Source organism: Peromyscus eremicus, chromosome 1 (genome assembly GCF_949786415.1).
Source record: "Peromyscus eremicus chromosome 1, PerEre_H2_v1, whole genome shotgun sequence".
Taxonomy (NCBI): Eukaryota; Metazoa; Chordata; class Mammalia; order Rodentia; family Cricetidae; genus Peromyscus; species Peromyscus eremicus.
This window is the reverse complement of record NC_081416.1, coordinates 18,131,336-18,148,202: the sequence shown is the minus strand read 5'-3', so window position 1 is coordinate 18,148,202 and position 16,867 is coordinate 18,131,336. Positions and strand designations below refer to the sequence as shown.

The following is a 16,867-nucleotide window of genomic DNA, read 5'->3' as shown; positions in this document are numbered from 1 at the left end:
GATCATCAATGAGTATTTTACAGAACATTTCATTGTATAGTAAGAATACAAGTCCTTAAGTCAGGTGGTGGTGGCACAAGCCTTTAATCCTAGCAGTTGGGAGGCAGAGGCAGAAGGTTCTCTTGCGAGTTTGAGGTCAGTCTGGTCTACTGAGCAGAGTTCCAGGACAGCTAAGGTTACACAGCGAAACCCTGTCTTGAAAAACAAAGAATACAAGTCCTTAAAACATGGAGCTTAAAAGAAAAGAAAAGAAAAAAAAACAACTGTGCCTGTGTGTGTGTTTGTCTCTGTGGTGGGCATGCTTGCCTACTCCATGGGAGGTGGTTAGAAGACATCCCGGCGCGTAAAGCCCTGCTGTCTACCTGAGACAGGCCTCTGTGTGTGCTGCTGCCAGTGCTAAGCCAGCTGGCCTGCAAGCTTCCTTCTGCTTCTGTCTCCCTCTTCTGTGGAAGCACCGGGATTGCAGACATGCTCCTGCACCTGCCTTACAAGTAGGTCCTGGGGATTCAAAACTCAGGGCCTCAAGCTTGAGCAGCAAGTGCTTTGCCATAACCTTAGTCTCCAAGACATACAGTTTATATACTGTGTACTGCTCTGGCCTCCCACCACAAATGGAACATCCATACCAGAAACATTTAAAAGGGAAAAAAATTACGGCTTGGGAATAGAGAAAAAAATCTGAAGTTTCAAATCTAGACACTTAGAAAATTAACCTCAATAGGAGTTAAGAGATTATATCTTGGACCAAAAGGGTAGTAAACAGGAAATAATTTCTAATTTAAATATACTTTTTAAAAATACATGAAAAAGAGACTTTTTTTTTTAAACAGTAAAGAACAATTCAGACAGTTATTTCCCAAACTCACTATTACTAAGAAATAGCTTCCTTTTAAAATATTGTAAGGGCTGGAGAGATGGCTCAGTGGGTAAAGGCACTTGCTGTCAAGCCTAACAACCTGAGTTCAATTCCTGGGCCCACCATGATGGAAGGGGAGAACCATCTCACAATTTTGTCCTTTGATCTCTACACGTACACACTGTGCTGTGTGCATTTCTCCATGAAATAATGTTATTAAAAAACCATAGGGATATATTAGGAGTAAGAAAAACCATGAGCTAGACCATGCAGAGGCTTAATCCTACCAGATATAAGTAGAAAGAACAACACAAAAAATTATAGAATCAAGACCAACAGCACAGATACATTCTTACAGAGATTCCATCAAGTCTCCCTGGCGTCTTCCATAGGGGCTCTTCTGAAGCTCCATGATTTCAGTGTGCAAAGACATAATTTGATCCTCAAGGTAGCCAATGACACCAACCTAAAATATGATACAAAGAAAATGCAGTCTTATCACCATATAAAACAAGGCTCAGTGGTGCCACACCTCTCACCACAGGCCTGAAAGAGCTGGCCCTGAGGGCATGGGCCTAGGAGAGCTGGCTTTGCCCCTCGTCTGAGGGGGTGGTCACAATGGCCTGGACTGACCAGCTCAGCTACCACCCAGACCCACATCCTGGGCCTTGGGTTGGCCCACCTTAACAGCTGCCCCATCTATGACCTTCTGGAGTGCGCAAAGGGACTGGTCCTATGCACCATGACTCGGGGCAACAACAGGATAACCGAGAGGAGTTCCAGTGAGGGTCGAGTGATGAAGGTGTGCCAGAGGCCTTGAACCAGACCAATGACTCACTGCAATGAACATTTTGCTGGTGGGTCTGTTTGGACAAAAGGGGTACACTGCATGACACACTGCAGCTCCTGATGTCACTAGGATGAATGAAGAGGTGTTGGAAAGATGGAGGAGCAAGGTGGGATTTTGTTTATTTTGTTTTTAATTAATTTGGGGGACCTAGTGCAGGGATGAGGGGCAGATACGGCGGGACTAGGAAGTGAGCAGGATTAGGGTGCATGATGTGAAATTTCCAAAGAATCAATAAAGAATTATGTTTAAAATTTAAAAAAAAAAAAGGCCGGGCGGTGGTGGCGCACGCCTTTAATCCCAGCACTCGGGAGGCAGAGGCAGGTGGATTTCTGTGAGTTCGAGGCCAGCCTGGGCTACCAAGTGAGTCCCAGGAAAGGCGCAAAGCTACACAGAGAAACCCTGTCTTGAAACCACCCCCCCAAAAAAAAAAAATTTAAAAAAAGGCTTAGTTCTTAAAGGTAGACAATGATCTGTTATGCCAGTAGAACTGAATATTTTACTACAACAAAGCAGTTTTGTTAAATCGTTTATTTAATGAGACAGTGGCATTATGTAGCCTAGGCTATTCTTGAACTGTAAATTCTCCTGTCTTACTTTCCTGAGTACTGGGATTCTAGTGTAAAGCACCACACTAGGCAAGACAATATTGAGTAATTCTTTGAGAATTTCATAGGTGCATACAATGTATTTTGATCATATTTACTCTCCATTACTCCTCCTAATTCCTCCCAGATCTAGCTCCCCTTTCACCCCTCCCAACTTCATGTCCTTTTCTTTTTTAAAATAACCCACAGGGTCCAATCTGGGGTGCTCATATACTAATGAGTGTGAGGCCATACAGTAGGGCATGGTCAAATTACTGAAGGCCACCTCTTTAAAGAAGACTGACTCTCCCTCTCCTAGCAACCATAACTGTTAATAGCTTCTCAACTATGGTGAAGGCTTTTCTATGCTTCTGAGAGTCTTTCATATAAGAACACCTTATGCCAGGTACAATGGTGCATACCTTTAATCTCAGCACTCAGGATGCAAAGGCAAGTAAGCGCATCTCTGTGAGTCAAGCCAGCTTGGTCTACACAGTGAATTTCAGACCAGCTGGGGCTACACAGTGAGACCCTACCTCAAATAATAATGATGATGATAATAATAATAATAATAATAATAATAATAATAATAATAATAAATAAAAACATACTTATTCCTGTGTTTCCCTTCTGACCACAGTCAACTAGTACTAGTATTTGCTTTGGCCTCTGGAGAAGCAAAATAGTCTAAGCGCCATTCACAAGACAAATGGCCATTAAATCACTGCCATTTCTTACATATCAGCCCCACGACACCAACTGCCCTACCCACATACTCAGTGTAAGTATGAACTGGCACCAAGGAAAGCAACAACAGTCCAGGACCACGGACACACAGGATAAGCAAAGAATTTGCCACCTAGGGAACAATCTGTAATTATGGAACAACATCAGCTATAAATAGAACTGACCCATTTAAACTAGATGTGAAGTCATCTTATCTAAACCAGTCAGAAAAATAATAGTAATACATTCCATTTATTACTGATTTCCATTTAACGTTCATAAGCCTATTAGAAAAGACCGCTGCCCTGCTGTGGGATGTCTTTTTGTATGCTGTGAATATGTGTTGCTCTCATTGGTTGATAAATAAAGCTGTTTGGCCAATGGCGAGGCAGAATAAGGTTAGGCGGTACATTCAAACTGCAGATGGAGATGACAAAAGTGGAGCCATGGGCAGATACTTTGAGCCGCTGCCAGGAGAAGCAAGATGTGAGAGAACGGGTAACGCCACGAAGCCACGGGGCAAAACACAGATTAATAGGAATGGGCTGCCCCTGCACTGCCCCTAATACATTTAATATGGAAACTGGAGTTCAGTGAAGCTAAAAAGTTTGCCCAAAGCCTTTGGTTTTAAACCCCTACCTTCCTCTATATAAAGCACATACTAAATATTTGCCTAAATTTCAGGAATGATAAATATTCTCTCTATGCCAAACCAAAGATAATTCCTAATGGAGACATTAAGTACACAGGGTGAGATCAATGACTTTACCTCAGCATAGTGAATGGCCTTTTCTTCCATTTCTTTCCATGCTTTCAGCATTTTTTCTGATGCTTAAAAAAAAGAAAAGAAAAAGAAACATCAAGTCTAAATTGGTTTTTTCTGAAACAACTGTGTCTTGTAAACACTAGCCTGGCTATTTCCTTGCTGTATCAGTATCAAAGCCACATAATGGGTTGAAGTGTGTCTCCCAAATGGATATGCTGTACTCCTAAGCCCCGATGCCTTAGAAGGTGAGCTCACTGGAGACAGGGTCATTTACAGAGCTTATCACCTGTGTCTATGCTCACACGGAACTAAGCCAGGCCCTTACCGCAGTGTGACTCTCTCCCAGTGCCCTCAGAGAACAGACTTGGGGAAGAGGGGTACACAGAAACACAAAAGGAGAATGCAAGGTGACAACTAAAGCTATAAGCAAGAGAACACCAAGCACGGCTGATAATCCCAGAAAGCTAGGAAGGAATCTTTTTTGCAGGTTTCAGAGGAATCACAGCTCTGCCAGCACCTTGATTTTGGATTTTAGCCTTGAAAAATCTGAGTTTTTACATCTATGCTGTTTTAAGCCACAGCGTTCTAGGAGAGTAGTATATAGTTTTTTATCTGAAAAAAATTATCTTTAAGTAATACATAAACATGTTTCAGAAAAGTTAAATGTGGGATGTAGCTCAGTGGTAGACTTGCCTAGCATACACAAGGCTCCGAGTTTGGCTGCATGTGGTTGTGCACACATTTAATTCCAGCACTTGAGAAGCATAAGCAGACAGATCTCTGAAAGTTCAAGGCCGGCCTGGTCTACATAAGGATTATGTTCCAGGCCAGCCAGGGCTACAAAATGAGACCTTGTATAAAAAACAAAAAACAAACCAACAATATTAGGGTCAAGGTTCAATCCTCAGTACTGTAAAAATAAACAAATAAAAACTATAAAAGTATATAAAAAGAAAAGACTCTTCCCTCTACTCCAAGTGTTCTCACTAATGTAACTGTTAGAAGAAATAGTCTCTATTCTCTTATAAATAAGACAGTCTATACATGTTTTTCCCCACAACTTAGTATCTCTATGGGATTTAAATGAGAATGGCCCCCAAAGGCTCATATATCTGAATGTTTGGTTCCCAGTTGGGACTGTTTAGGAAGGATTAGAAGGTGTGGGTGTGGCCTTTTTTGAAGAATTGTCAGTGGGAGTGGACTTTGAGGTTTCAAAGGTCCACGCCAGGTCCAGTCGTGTTTTCTCTCTGCCTCCTGCCTATGGATCAAATGTAAGCACTCAGCTACTGCTCTGGAGCCATGCCTGCCCGCCAGCCTGCCAGTCACCATGCTTCCTACCATGATGGTCATGGATTCACCCTCTGAAACTGTAAACAAACCCCCAATTAAATATTTTTTTTTAAGTTGCCTTGTTCATGGTGTCTCTTTATAGTACTAGAACAGTGACAGTCACTGTCAAACACTCCACTGATATTTTACTATCATCACATCTAGATCTATTTCACCGTGTTAACAACTGTATAGTATGCCTCTGACAAGTCAAAGATGCTTCAATGAAATAATAGGGTTTATCATTCGTCAGAATGCCTATAGTATGCCAACACAGAAATAGCACTAGAGAGCAAACATATTCACTAACTGGACACTCTGATCACTTATTCTGAGATATCCATACCGTTTTCAAGTACATATATAAACAGTATCTACTTCCTTAAAAAGATATGTCTCATGGAGTAAACAATTCAGTTTATTTGAATTTTAACTCTTTACAAATCCTGAGCACATCTAAAGGCAGATAAGGTTGGAGTCAGGAGACGGCACAGTAAGAAAACAGTAGCTAGAACTCCACAGCAGATGGATAAGGAAAAAACCATAATCTTGGGATTATCTGAGTTTTTTTTACAAAAAGACTTTTTACAAATCCCCTGGCTGTGTTATTCCACTTGAGTTGCTACGCTGCAAGAACAAAATCAGACACAAAAACCATTACACTCTAGGTGGCAAATAAACAATGGGAATTTATCTCACAGTTTTGAAATCTGAGAAATCCAAGATCAAGTTCTGGTTCCTAGATGGCTGCCTTCTGTGTCCCTTATGGCAGAAAGGGTGGGAGAATCTGACTCAGGCCTTAGGTTCCACCATGACATAATCATTTCCCAATTCTCCCCATGATCTTAGGGATCAGGAATTCAACATACAGGCTGGGGGAAGCAGACACTTCAGTACACAGCACTGGCTGAGAAGTCATCTCAGTACAGACTCTGTATGCATTTTTAAAATAAGACTTGAAATTCAGAGTCTTAAGTCACTTCTGTATTATTTAGCTTTTCTAGAGTTAAGTAATTTTATTATAATTTTAAAATAAGCTGCTCAACTAAGGGATTAAAACAGCTAACTAACCCTAAATACAAAAATGGTTTGACAACTTAAGTTATCTAGTGTGTTGTTCTGGTGTGAATGTGTCAACAAGATAAAGAGCAGATGATTTCGAGAGACTAGACATTCCTTACAAATACATTATAGCCAGACACTTACATATCCCATAAGTCATCTGCTCACTATATCTCTCCAAGTCAAGCTGAATGCTTTTGTGAAAAAACTCCAATTTAGCTTTGAGTTGCTGTGATGCTGAGATCAAAGTATTCTTCATTTTTGTCAAGTTAGCATTATATCTAAGAAGACTTAACCTAAGCCATAGCAAAACAAAACAAAATTATCAACATTCAGAAACATTGAATAACAATTTGCAAACATACAATATCCAAACTCCAAAACCTAAGTTTCTATTATCAAGTCAGGAAAAACAGCTGACCTGCTTCCTGCCTGTGATGTCTGTGATAAGCAATCTTCTACTAAGGCACTCAGGAACTACTATTTTCAAGTCATTGTAGCCGAATGATTTTAGATCATTAATAAGAAATCTGAGTCTGGTCAGAACACTGCATTTCAGTGGAGTCAGGGTGATGGTCCAGTGGGCAAAGTGCTTCCTTGCATGCCGAGGACCTCAATTTAGTACATGGCAGTGTTTGCTTGTCACATCAGTGCGCAGCGGCATGAGGAAACAGGCAGCTCCTAGGAGCGCATGGGCCATTCAGTCTAGCTGAAACAGTGAGCTCCAGGTTTAGTAAGAAGAGATCTTGCCTCAAAAATTAGGTGGGAAAACAATAAGGGAAAGATAGCCAACATCAACCTCTGGTTTCCACGTGTGCATCCATTCACATGCACATAAACACATTATTAAAAAATGCTCAATATTTTAGCCTTGTCCCCAGTCCTGCTCAATGAAAACTGGCAAGAATACTTCTTGAGTACATGATACACGTATCTTAAACCACAGAGCCCACTTACATGGCTGCTCTCTGGCCCTGAAAGAGTCTGCTGTAGTCCTCCTTTAGCCCAGACACATAGTGCACTGCTTCAGCCCACACTTTCCGCAGCTGTATAACTGGAAGCTGTATCTTGCTGTCTTGAACTATAAGCAAAATGGTAATAAGGGAGGTAAGCTCCTTTCAAAGACATTATGGTTCATTCTTGGTTACTTCCTTTCCAAACACTATTCCCATAGATGTTAGAAAGGATCTACTGCCTGGCTCTAGATAGAGGGCTGTGTGTGTGAATGATATAACCACTTCCCTCATAGAGCTTGAGATTAATCCTGTATTTGCTTCTCTCCAGCCAAGAAGTTTCCTTTCCTCTTTGCTAATCCAAATTCTATTTTTCTTTCAAGCTTTGGATCAAATTCCATCTCCTCCATAGTCCACCAGTCTATTCCACTCCTGAAAAGTATCTACCATCTCCTGAACCAGCTCAGCTTCATCAAATCTGCAGGTAAGCGGTGTGGACATGTCTGAGCGCACATAACAAAGGACAACTAAAGCTAAGCGGTGTGGACATGTCTGAGCGCACATAATGAAGGACAACTAAAAAGCAGGTTTGACCACAGGGGCCCCATTCTCCTCTCTTGGGCTCAGGAAGGGAAGCCTGTGCCAAGCGAAGGGTCTGGTGGTAATTGAAAGTCCACCTATACACCTTCATACTACACCAAATCCATTACCACCACATACAGACACCTCAACCAGGAGACACGGAACAAAACACTAAAAGATCATATTTACTAATCATGTAATTTCAAGATTAAAGTTCAGCCAACTAGCTGGACTTTACTTACCAATATAATTTACACAATCAGATAAACTTCTGGATGCAAATGGTCCTTCATATACAGTCTTACTTTTATCAAACAAATAAACCATGTAGCTATCACAGCCTCTCTGAAAAAAAGAAACAATTAAAATGAAAAGATTCTTGAAAACTCTAGATTTTACAATTACTTACACGCCAGATTTCCTTCTTTGAAATGCAATGAACAAATCAATGTGCATTCGCATATAATTTATAGACATGAGGCCTAAGGGTTAGTAAAAAAATATATCGGGCCAAAGTGAAAAGTGACCACCGGACCCAAAAGGATAAATACAGCAGGTGTGGAAAGAGGATAATGGGGTTCGTGTGACAAGGAAGCAGGAGGACTGTTTGGGGATAGGAAGACCAACAAAAGAAGGGCAAGATGGATGAGGGAGGAATAAGAAATACTATGGTGAATACACATGCATAAAAATGCCATAATGGGGGCTGGAGAGATGGCTCAGAGGTTAAGAGCACTAACTGCTCTTCCAGAGGTCCTGAGTTCAATTCCCAGCAACCACATGGTGGCTCACAACCATCTGTAATGAGATCTGGTGCCCTCTTCTGGCCTGCAGGGATACATGCTGTATACATAATAAATAAATAAATCTTTAAAAAAAAAAATGACATAATGGGCTGGAGAGATGGCTCAGAGGTTAAGAGCACTGGCTGTTCTTCCAGAGGACCTGAGCTCAATTCCCAGCAACCTCATGGTAGCTCACAACCATCTATAATGAGATCTGGTGCCCTCTTCTGGCATGTATATACATAATAAATAAATTTTTTTTTAAAATGCCATAACAAAACCCATCATTTTGTCTGCTAACTTAAAAAGTTAGGAAAAAGAGAAAACAATAAAGTTTTTCTAGTTTTAGCAACTAAAAGCCAAAAGAACAAATACAAAAGGTCATATCAGTGAATGAAACACTCTGTGGTTACCAAAAGGAAAAGATTAGGTACCAGAGTAATCAAAACACAGGGAAGGGTGAGGGGCCAGCCTTGGCTACACAGCAAGACTCTTTCTCAAAAGGCCCAACAAGAATGAAACAAAGTGTTTACATACCCTGTAACACTGATAACACTAAAAACATACTGCTAGAGTTGGGGAAACAGTTTATCAGTAAACACTTGTTATACAAGCATGGAGACCTGAGGCCAATCTCCAGAACCCACGTTTAAAAAAAAACAGTTGCGTCTCATGATTCCACCAGCTTAGCCTAATCAATAAGTTCTAGGTCAATGAGAGAGACTTTCTCAAAACAAAGAAGATGATTATTAACAAGGAATGGTGACTGAGGTTGACCTTTGGCCTCCATAGGCACCTATGTCCATATACATCCTCATAAACATATGCACCTACACAAACACATAGCTATACACATACATGCATGCAAATCTACAGAGATCGAAAGTAGATTAATGGGATGGGTAGAATGGAAATGTAAGAGTTAACGGACATGAGGAATAGAAATAGTTTATACTGATTAAAATTTATTTTTGTAAAGTTGATGAATTAATTTGAATGAGTAAATTATATGGCATGCAATATATGCATCTATAAGAAGAAAGAAAATGAAAGGTTATAAGAAATTTTTTTTTGAGACAGGGTCTCTCTACATAGCCCTGGCTGGCCTTGAACTCACTATGTAGACCAGACTAGTCTTGGAACTCACAAATGCTGGGATTAAAGGTATGCACCACTATACCCAACTGTGTATGTGTGCATCTAAATTTTTAGCCACAGTTTCTACAGCATAGCAGAGTAACTACAGTCTATAGAAGAGTTATATATTTGAATATAAGTAAAGGAAAAGAGTTTGCAAGTTCTAACACACAGAAATGGTAACAGTCAGGGGGATGAAATGCTTAGCTCAGTTTAATCACTGCACAGTGTACACATGTATTGAATTACTATACAGTGCTCCACAAATAAGTACAAATGTCAGTCAACTGAAAACAAAACAAAAACCTGTGCAGGAAGCTCAGGCCTGTGGTTCCAGCTCCCTTCGGCAAGAAGACTGTGAGTTAGAGGCCATTATGGGCTATACAGCAAGACCCTGATCCACAGCCCTCCCTCACCCCCACAAAAAATCTCTTACAACTCCATCTAGAACACACTGAGAGGCTGGTTTCCGAGGATCCAGAGAAATTCCTGTCTCTGACAGAAGTTCTTGAGAACCGGTACTTATTCCCGTTTCACGCTCAATACGAGACTGCAGTGAATGAAAACTTTCATCACATGGTAACAGAAAAGAAATGATTTTTGCAGAAGTCATATTTAGGATGTGCACTATCTGTATAAGTAAGAAAAAAAGTGTTTATTTACCATTTATTACATAAACAAATAAATAAAATAAAATTGTTTATTACATAAACAAATAAATAAAATTCTGTAAAAGATACTAAAGGGAGAATCTAAGCAACAGGCATTACTTCTGTACTAAATAAGGTTTACTCCTCCAAAGTAATAAAATCTTCTTTAATTACAAAAATGACATTTTACAAGACAAAGACTTGAATTTGTTTTTCTAAATATATAAGGTTTGGTTTGTGGGTTTTTTGTTTGTTTTACTGTCCTGGAACTTATTATGTAGAGCATGCACCTGCCTCTGCCTTCCAGTGCTGGGATTAAAGGTGTGCGCCACCATGCCCAACCAGATATTAGTTTTATCTAATAAAATCCCCAAGTTCTAAGGATGCACAAAATCAAGAAATAGAAATGTTAGCTTAAAAAAGTTACTTAACATTATTACAGATTTTTATCAAGTTTCTCCTAAATGCCAACCAGAGTAAAGCACTTTCACACAGCACCCCCAATACTTACATCTTCTAATCCCCCTTTTAAAAGAAGGAGAAATGAGGCTTCTAAGGTGAAAATTTTGTTAGGGACCACACAGCTGATAAGTGGTAGAGCGTGGATCTGAACTCTTTTTTTTTTTTTTTTTTTGGTTTTTCGAGACAGGGTTTCTCTGTGTAGCTTTGCGCCTTTCCTGGAACTCACTTGGTAGCCCAGGCTGGCCTCGAACTCACAGAGATCCGCCTGGCTCTGCCTCCCGAGTGCTGGGATTAAAGGCGTGCGCCACCACCGCCCGGCTAGGATCTGAACTCTTAACTACCTCGTGTTGCCTCAAAACAATCATCTGACAGAAACGATGGGCTTCTCTTTCAACAGAAATAAGCATTATTATTCTCCCAAAGCAACCAAACCCTAAAACTGTAGTCTGCCTAAGGGCCCAAAGACAAAAAGGACAGTCTCATACTCACTTACAGGCTCAGTCAAAGAAATGGATGAGAAATTCTGGCATAATTAATGGTAACAGAAAAAAAGCGCTCTCTCTCTCTCTCTCTCTCTCTCTCTCTGTGTGTGTGTGTGTGTGTGTGTGTGTGTGTGTGTGTGTGTGTGTGTATGTGTGCGTGCACATGTGCATGGTTGAAGAGAGTGCCTAAGAATGTGAGCATGTGCGAGTGCACTCGGGCTAGAAGAGAGCTTCAGATCCCATGCATCTACAGTTATGGGTGGTTTGTGAGCTGTCCAATGTGGATGCTGGGAACTGAACTTGGGTCCTCTGTAAGAGCAATACATATCCTCAACAGCTGAGCTATCTCTCCAGCACTGAAGAATAATTAAATACTTCTGTTTTGCCATTATTTTTATCTTTAAGCTTTTCATAATAGTTGGGAAAATGCTTATCTACTTAGACTCTCTGAAATGTTTTCTTAAAGAAAAATATTTCAACAACTATTTTGTTGCTATGAAATAAGACAGCATGTCTTCCTGGTACATTGTATCTCAAGATACCTTAGGAAAATGTCCATTAACACTCAAGTGTTTTATAGTTCATGCTTCTGTGTTTTGTTCATTGTATCCCCCGCCTAGAAATCTCCTATTCTTCTCTTTCCCCTATTAACTCCAATTCTATAAAATCCAGTCCTAATTCCAGCCAAGGAAATTAAACTTAAATCCTCCCAAGTTTTACAAACAGTACTCCAGTTTCCTTATTCTGCACAACCTCTAAGATTGATGCTTTGAGAAATATCAATTTACTCAAAATAAAGAGAAGGTAAATACTCGCTCAGGTTCACTGACAGGTAAACAGTGGTGTTGCAAACTGTAAGTTTATGAATCACAAATAACATGAGATGGACTCAGATCCCTTCAGACTAGAGAAGATGATGAGTACTAGGCACCACGCAGATGTTGCACAGACATCTGAGCAAAACACTCATACACATCAAATAAAATACGTAAGTCTAAAAATAATTATTTTAAAAAGCAGGGATAATGTTACAATTACTATAAGTTGAGTAGATCAGTTATGTAGAACCAAATATTTTTAGAGACAACACAGAACTAAGAGGCTCACCAAGCCCTGTAATGTGTACACACCAAGGAATGATTTTTCTTTGGCACAATACAAGAAAACCAAATCAAGAAGCCAGTATCAGGCCAGGTGCGGTGATGTATGCCTGCAAATCCTAGCACTCGGGAAGCAAAAGCAGGCGGATCTCTGAGTTCAGATGAGCTGGTCTACAGTTCCAGGACAGCCTGGGCTACACAGAGAAATGATTTGGAAAACAAAAATAAAAAAGAAGCCAGATCTTTTCAGAGTCAGTTAAGAATAGTATCAATATGCCCTCAAAATCCTACTGAATAGGGCATGTCATTCGTCTCTACACATTTATAAGTTCTCAATCTGATTTTAAAGCCTGACTATGGATCTTAGCTCCTTAAATCCCATATAGGAGCACAGAGCTGAATGTCCAGGTCATGGAGAATTTGGCACCATAAAAGGTTTCTGAATGCACAACTGTTAATCCAAAATCAAATGTATAACCACTCCGAAGCCTTCTTGGCAGTTCCCATCAGCGCATGACTTCACTGGAGCCTTGCATCTGAATATAACAATGCGCAGTTTGCACTGCGCCTGCCCTCCCTGAACATGAAGCCAATGAATGCTTCCTGAAATATCTCATCTGAGATCTTAGGTGGCTGCATGCAAATGGACTGCAGCATCTTTTACTGTACATATCATCTTCTTATACAAAAGCATAATGGTTTAATTACAGAAAACAAAACTTTTTAACATTTTCTACCATTATCCCTCAGCAAGTAAGTATTGAATTAATGTATCTTTAGATTGTATTTACTACAGACCGTATCATTTTTTTAAATTGCTGTTTCAATTTGATTTTAAAAACTATTAAATGAATTTTGGTTTGGGATTAGAACAGAATTTCCAATTTCTGCAATGTTCATCAATTACTTCTGCCCCTTTGTACTGAATATTTATGCGAAGAAGCATTCTCAACAATGACTATGAAACCAAAGCATCAATCAACAGAAATTGTTGATGAAGTTCTCTGTCCATCCAATCAAGATTCAATTTTTTATGTAAAATAAGCAAATCCATCTCATTAATATGCAAATTTTCTTTAATCTTTAATAAACGATAAAATTATATATACATATCAAAGAACTGTTTTAACATAAAATTCTTTATGAGTACATGTCTGAGTTCACATGTATTGTGTATACCTATATTCTCTAGCCAGGAAAACATTTCTCAGACAAAAAGTGTTAAAAGTTTAAGCAGCTCTGCTGTACTGTCAGTAGGAAAGCAATGCTGACGGAGCTGTTTCCAGGCATATGGAAATAACAGAACTATCTATACCTCCCATTCACATCAATAAATATGTACCGAGAACTGATACATGCCCTCTCAGTCCTGAATGCCAGCATATGCAACTAATAATAATACAAACACAGCATTGAGGAAGAGAATCTAAGAAGAGAGCTGTAAACAAGAGATGAGAAATCTTAGAGAACACAGAAAATATTACGTGACTAATTGTATGGCCCTGATTGAGGAGGGAGAGGTTGAGAGAACAGGTATGAGGCACGTCGTGCTGGTTACAAGCCGATCAGTTTAAATGTAACTTGGCAAGCAAAAGGAAATGTGTTAGTTTCTTGGACATAGAAGTAAAAACGCCTTCTCAGAAGACAAGAAGTTCACGTTGCATTAACTGTAGGATGATGAGAAAGCATTACCGGCGGCCATGTCAGGGGCTCAAGCTGCAGTTAGTAATGGAACTTATGGACTACAGCCCAGAGGATAACCAGGTCATGATGGGTGCATCCTGGAGAGGAGGCAAAGCCCCGGGAGGACTGTCTCCAGGATGCCCCTGCTTCTGCCGTGCTTCCTGCTGCTGCTGCAGTCGGCATGGTGCGACTACTACGTGAAAGGACCCATTGCATCTAGTACAGTGTGACTGTTCCTTGGGAAAATCCCACTCCTCACTGGGGATTTTTTTTTTTTTTTTTTTTTTTTTTGGTTTTTCAAGACAGGGTTTCTCTGTGTAGCTTTACACTTTTCCTGGAACTCACTCTGTAGACCAGGCTGGCCTTGAACTCACAGAGATCCACCTGGCTCTGCCTCCCGAGTGCTGGGATTAAAGGTGTTCACCACCACTGCCCAGCTCTCACTGGGGAATTTACTTGTGGATCATAATGAAGATGATTTTTACACAAGCAATGATGATTAGTTAGATCTATGATTTAATTGGACTTTCTGAGTTTGCCTAAAAGATACAGGTGGTTAGGACAGTTAGTAAAGATGATTAAGGAAATGGTTTAGGTTATTCTGCCAATTACTCCAATAAGAATACAAAACAAGCTAAAAGTCACCTTCCCCTTTGGTAGATGTGAGATTTGCAGAAGATGGAAAATAAGAACAAAGACGTTTCATACATTATAGACTCATGAATTCTGCCTGTGGAAAAACAGGCTGATGACTAAAAAGAACAATTATGTCCCTACATCCAAGGTTAGGTCTGAGTTCCTTGGTCATGTAGCTTACAGAACTAATCACAGGCCCCAGTATGCATCTTGAAAAAACAAAGTTGTAAAAGGAAATTAAATGATCCTACTGTGTGCAAAGAAAAGCAGATGGTTACCTAGAAGAGCACTTGGTTAAGGTTCTGTAGAGTAGAAATAGGACAGGAATCTGCTACACCGAAACCACAGACAGCTGCCTGCCAGTGCAAAGGAACTGGCTCAAACAGACTGGGCTTGCTTAAAACCTTGTTAATCAATTATAAAAGAATCACTGCTTTCGGGTGAAGATGTTATGGTGGGAAAATTAATACAAATAAAATGTTTTTTAACTACTTGTGGGCTTCTAAGAAAAACATGTAACTTGTGATCATAATTTTATTTCTTTCTGTGTAAAGATTTTAATTTGTTTTTGGAAAATATGTAACTTGTGGTTGTGAGGTAATCTTTTCTTTCATAGAAATCTTTGTCTCAGGAGGTATAAAAGGGGTAAGAGAAAAGTAAGAATAGTAGAAGAAAAGCACCAAGGAAGATGTAGAAGGAAAACACCACCATAAAAGAACAGAACAGAGTAAGAACAACCAGCAGAGAGAAAAGTAAAGTGAAGAATTAAGTTTTGGCCCTCAGAAAAAAGTCTCCCGTGTGTGTATGCAGTTCTGCTGACACCACACCTCCTTTGCAGTTTCTCTGACCTGCTGAAAGCTGGCCTTTCAGCAGCAGAGTACAGACATGAGCCACGTGGGAGCCTTCCTCACCAAGCCCAACCCAGTACAATTCAATCTAAATGAGAGATGCGGTAATGGCACCAATGGATGTAGTACAGGGAAATCCTAAAACACTTGAGCAGGCTAGACCATACGAAGACACCTGAAAAACCTAGCTAAAGAAATAAAGTATCCACTCTAAGGATATAATGTTCATTTTTAATGGACACCAGGAAAAGATTGCTAAAGTAAAATTCATGCTCATTTTCAACCTGTTAGGGCCAATGCGGGTATTCTAAAACGCACCCCGTGAAAACTGACCTTTAAGTTGAGAATGTGATCCATTAATACAAAACATCTTGGCTGCTTCAAAGTAAGATCAATAGGTCCCCCTCTCTGCTGTGGGTCCCAATTCAGCATCAATTGTAGCCAGCTTTCCATGGGCTCTACAATTAAACTAAAAAATGAACAAAAACTGTGTGAATACCATTATGTTCCAATTAAACAGGGAACTTCACAGGTTGCCCATTTCCTTGCCCATGACTTATCAGTACCATTTATATCTTACTTTCAAATAATTCATGTAATGACAAGGAACAAGATTTCTTCATAAAAACGGTCCCAAATCCCCATGTCACTTTATGACTGGCAAATCCAAAAAATGAGTCTACCTCCAATCTTCAGGAAAGCCACTTACTTCTTCATTCTTTGGACTTTTTTAGCATCTAAGGCAATCCATTGATTGGCAATGGTTCTCAGTTCCACAACGTCTGTGCTACCCAATAGGATAATCACTAATCACGGTGTTATTTATATTTACGACTCATTTAAAATTGAGTTCCTCTATAACACTAACCACTCTCCTCTCCAGCCCAGGCAGCATTGGGAAGCAAAGCCAACAAGCATGCTAAGCGAGCACTGTACCACTGAGCCATCTCCACCCCTAACTACCTTTCACATGCTCAGTCTCACGTGACAGACAGACAACACTTTCATCCTCAGGCAAAGGTCTACTGGATAATGCTACTTGAAACAGGTAACTAACTATTCTCAAAACTGCCTGACCTTCCACACTTACCTACAAAGGTTGTTTGGTTGAGGTAAATGGCTACTAAACCTAACTTCTCCAGTCATCTCTTCACATGCAAATATACACTTTGGATCTTTCTTCTTAATCTTCTCATGCCTATAAAAACAAGACACCTTAGTTGATAACTTGATTCTCACAGATACTCTCAAAGTTTCTTGCCATTTAATTTTATTCAATTCTGTGTTAAAAGACAGTTTCACCACTATAGAAAGAGAACAGGAAACAACTGAATTTTTCCATTACCACTAATTATGCCAAAGTTCTCATCATTTCT

General features: G+C 39.9%; 1 protein-coding gene across 3 annotated transcripts in view; it reads right to left on the bottom strand.

The window, feature by feature from the left end:
* Chuk (component of inhibitor of nuclear factor kappa B kinase complex) overlaps nucleotides 1-16,867 on the bottom strand; it is a 39,074-nt gene that overhangs the window by 10,779 nt on the left and 11,428 nt on the right. For all 3 annotated transcript variants that reach the window (XR_009378207.1, XM_059257636.1, XM_059257625.1), the window contains exons 8-15: nucleotides 16,582-16,689; nucleotides 15,825-15,960; nucleotides 10,067-10,261; nucleotides 7,951-8,053; nucleotides 7,131-7,254; nucleotides 6,318-6,469; nucleotides 3,786-3,847; nucleotides 1,213-1,322 (exon numbers count right to left, since the gene is read on the bottom strand). Coding sequence is in view for 2 of the 3 variants with exons in the window: in XM_059257636.1 (XP_059113619.1) it covers nucleotides 1,213-1,322; nucleotides 3,786-3,847; nucleotides 6,318-6,469; nucleotides 7,131-7,254; nucleotides 7,951-8,053; nucleotides 10,067-10,261; nucleotides 15,825-15,960; nucleotides 16,582-16,689 (990 nt within the window). In the remaining variant the exon portion in view is untranslated. The remainder of the gene's footprint in view (nucleotides 1-1,212; nucleotides 1,323-3,785; nucleotides 3,848-6,317; nucleotides 6,470-7,130; nucleotides 7,255-7,950; nucleotides 8,054-10,066; nucleotides 10,262-15,824; nucleotides 15,961-16,581; nucleotides 16,690-16,867) is intronic.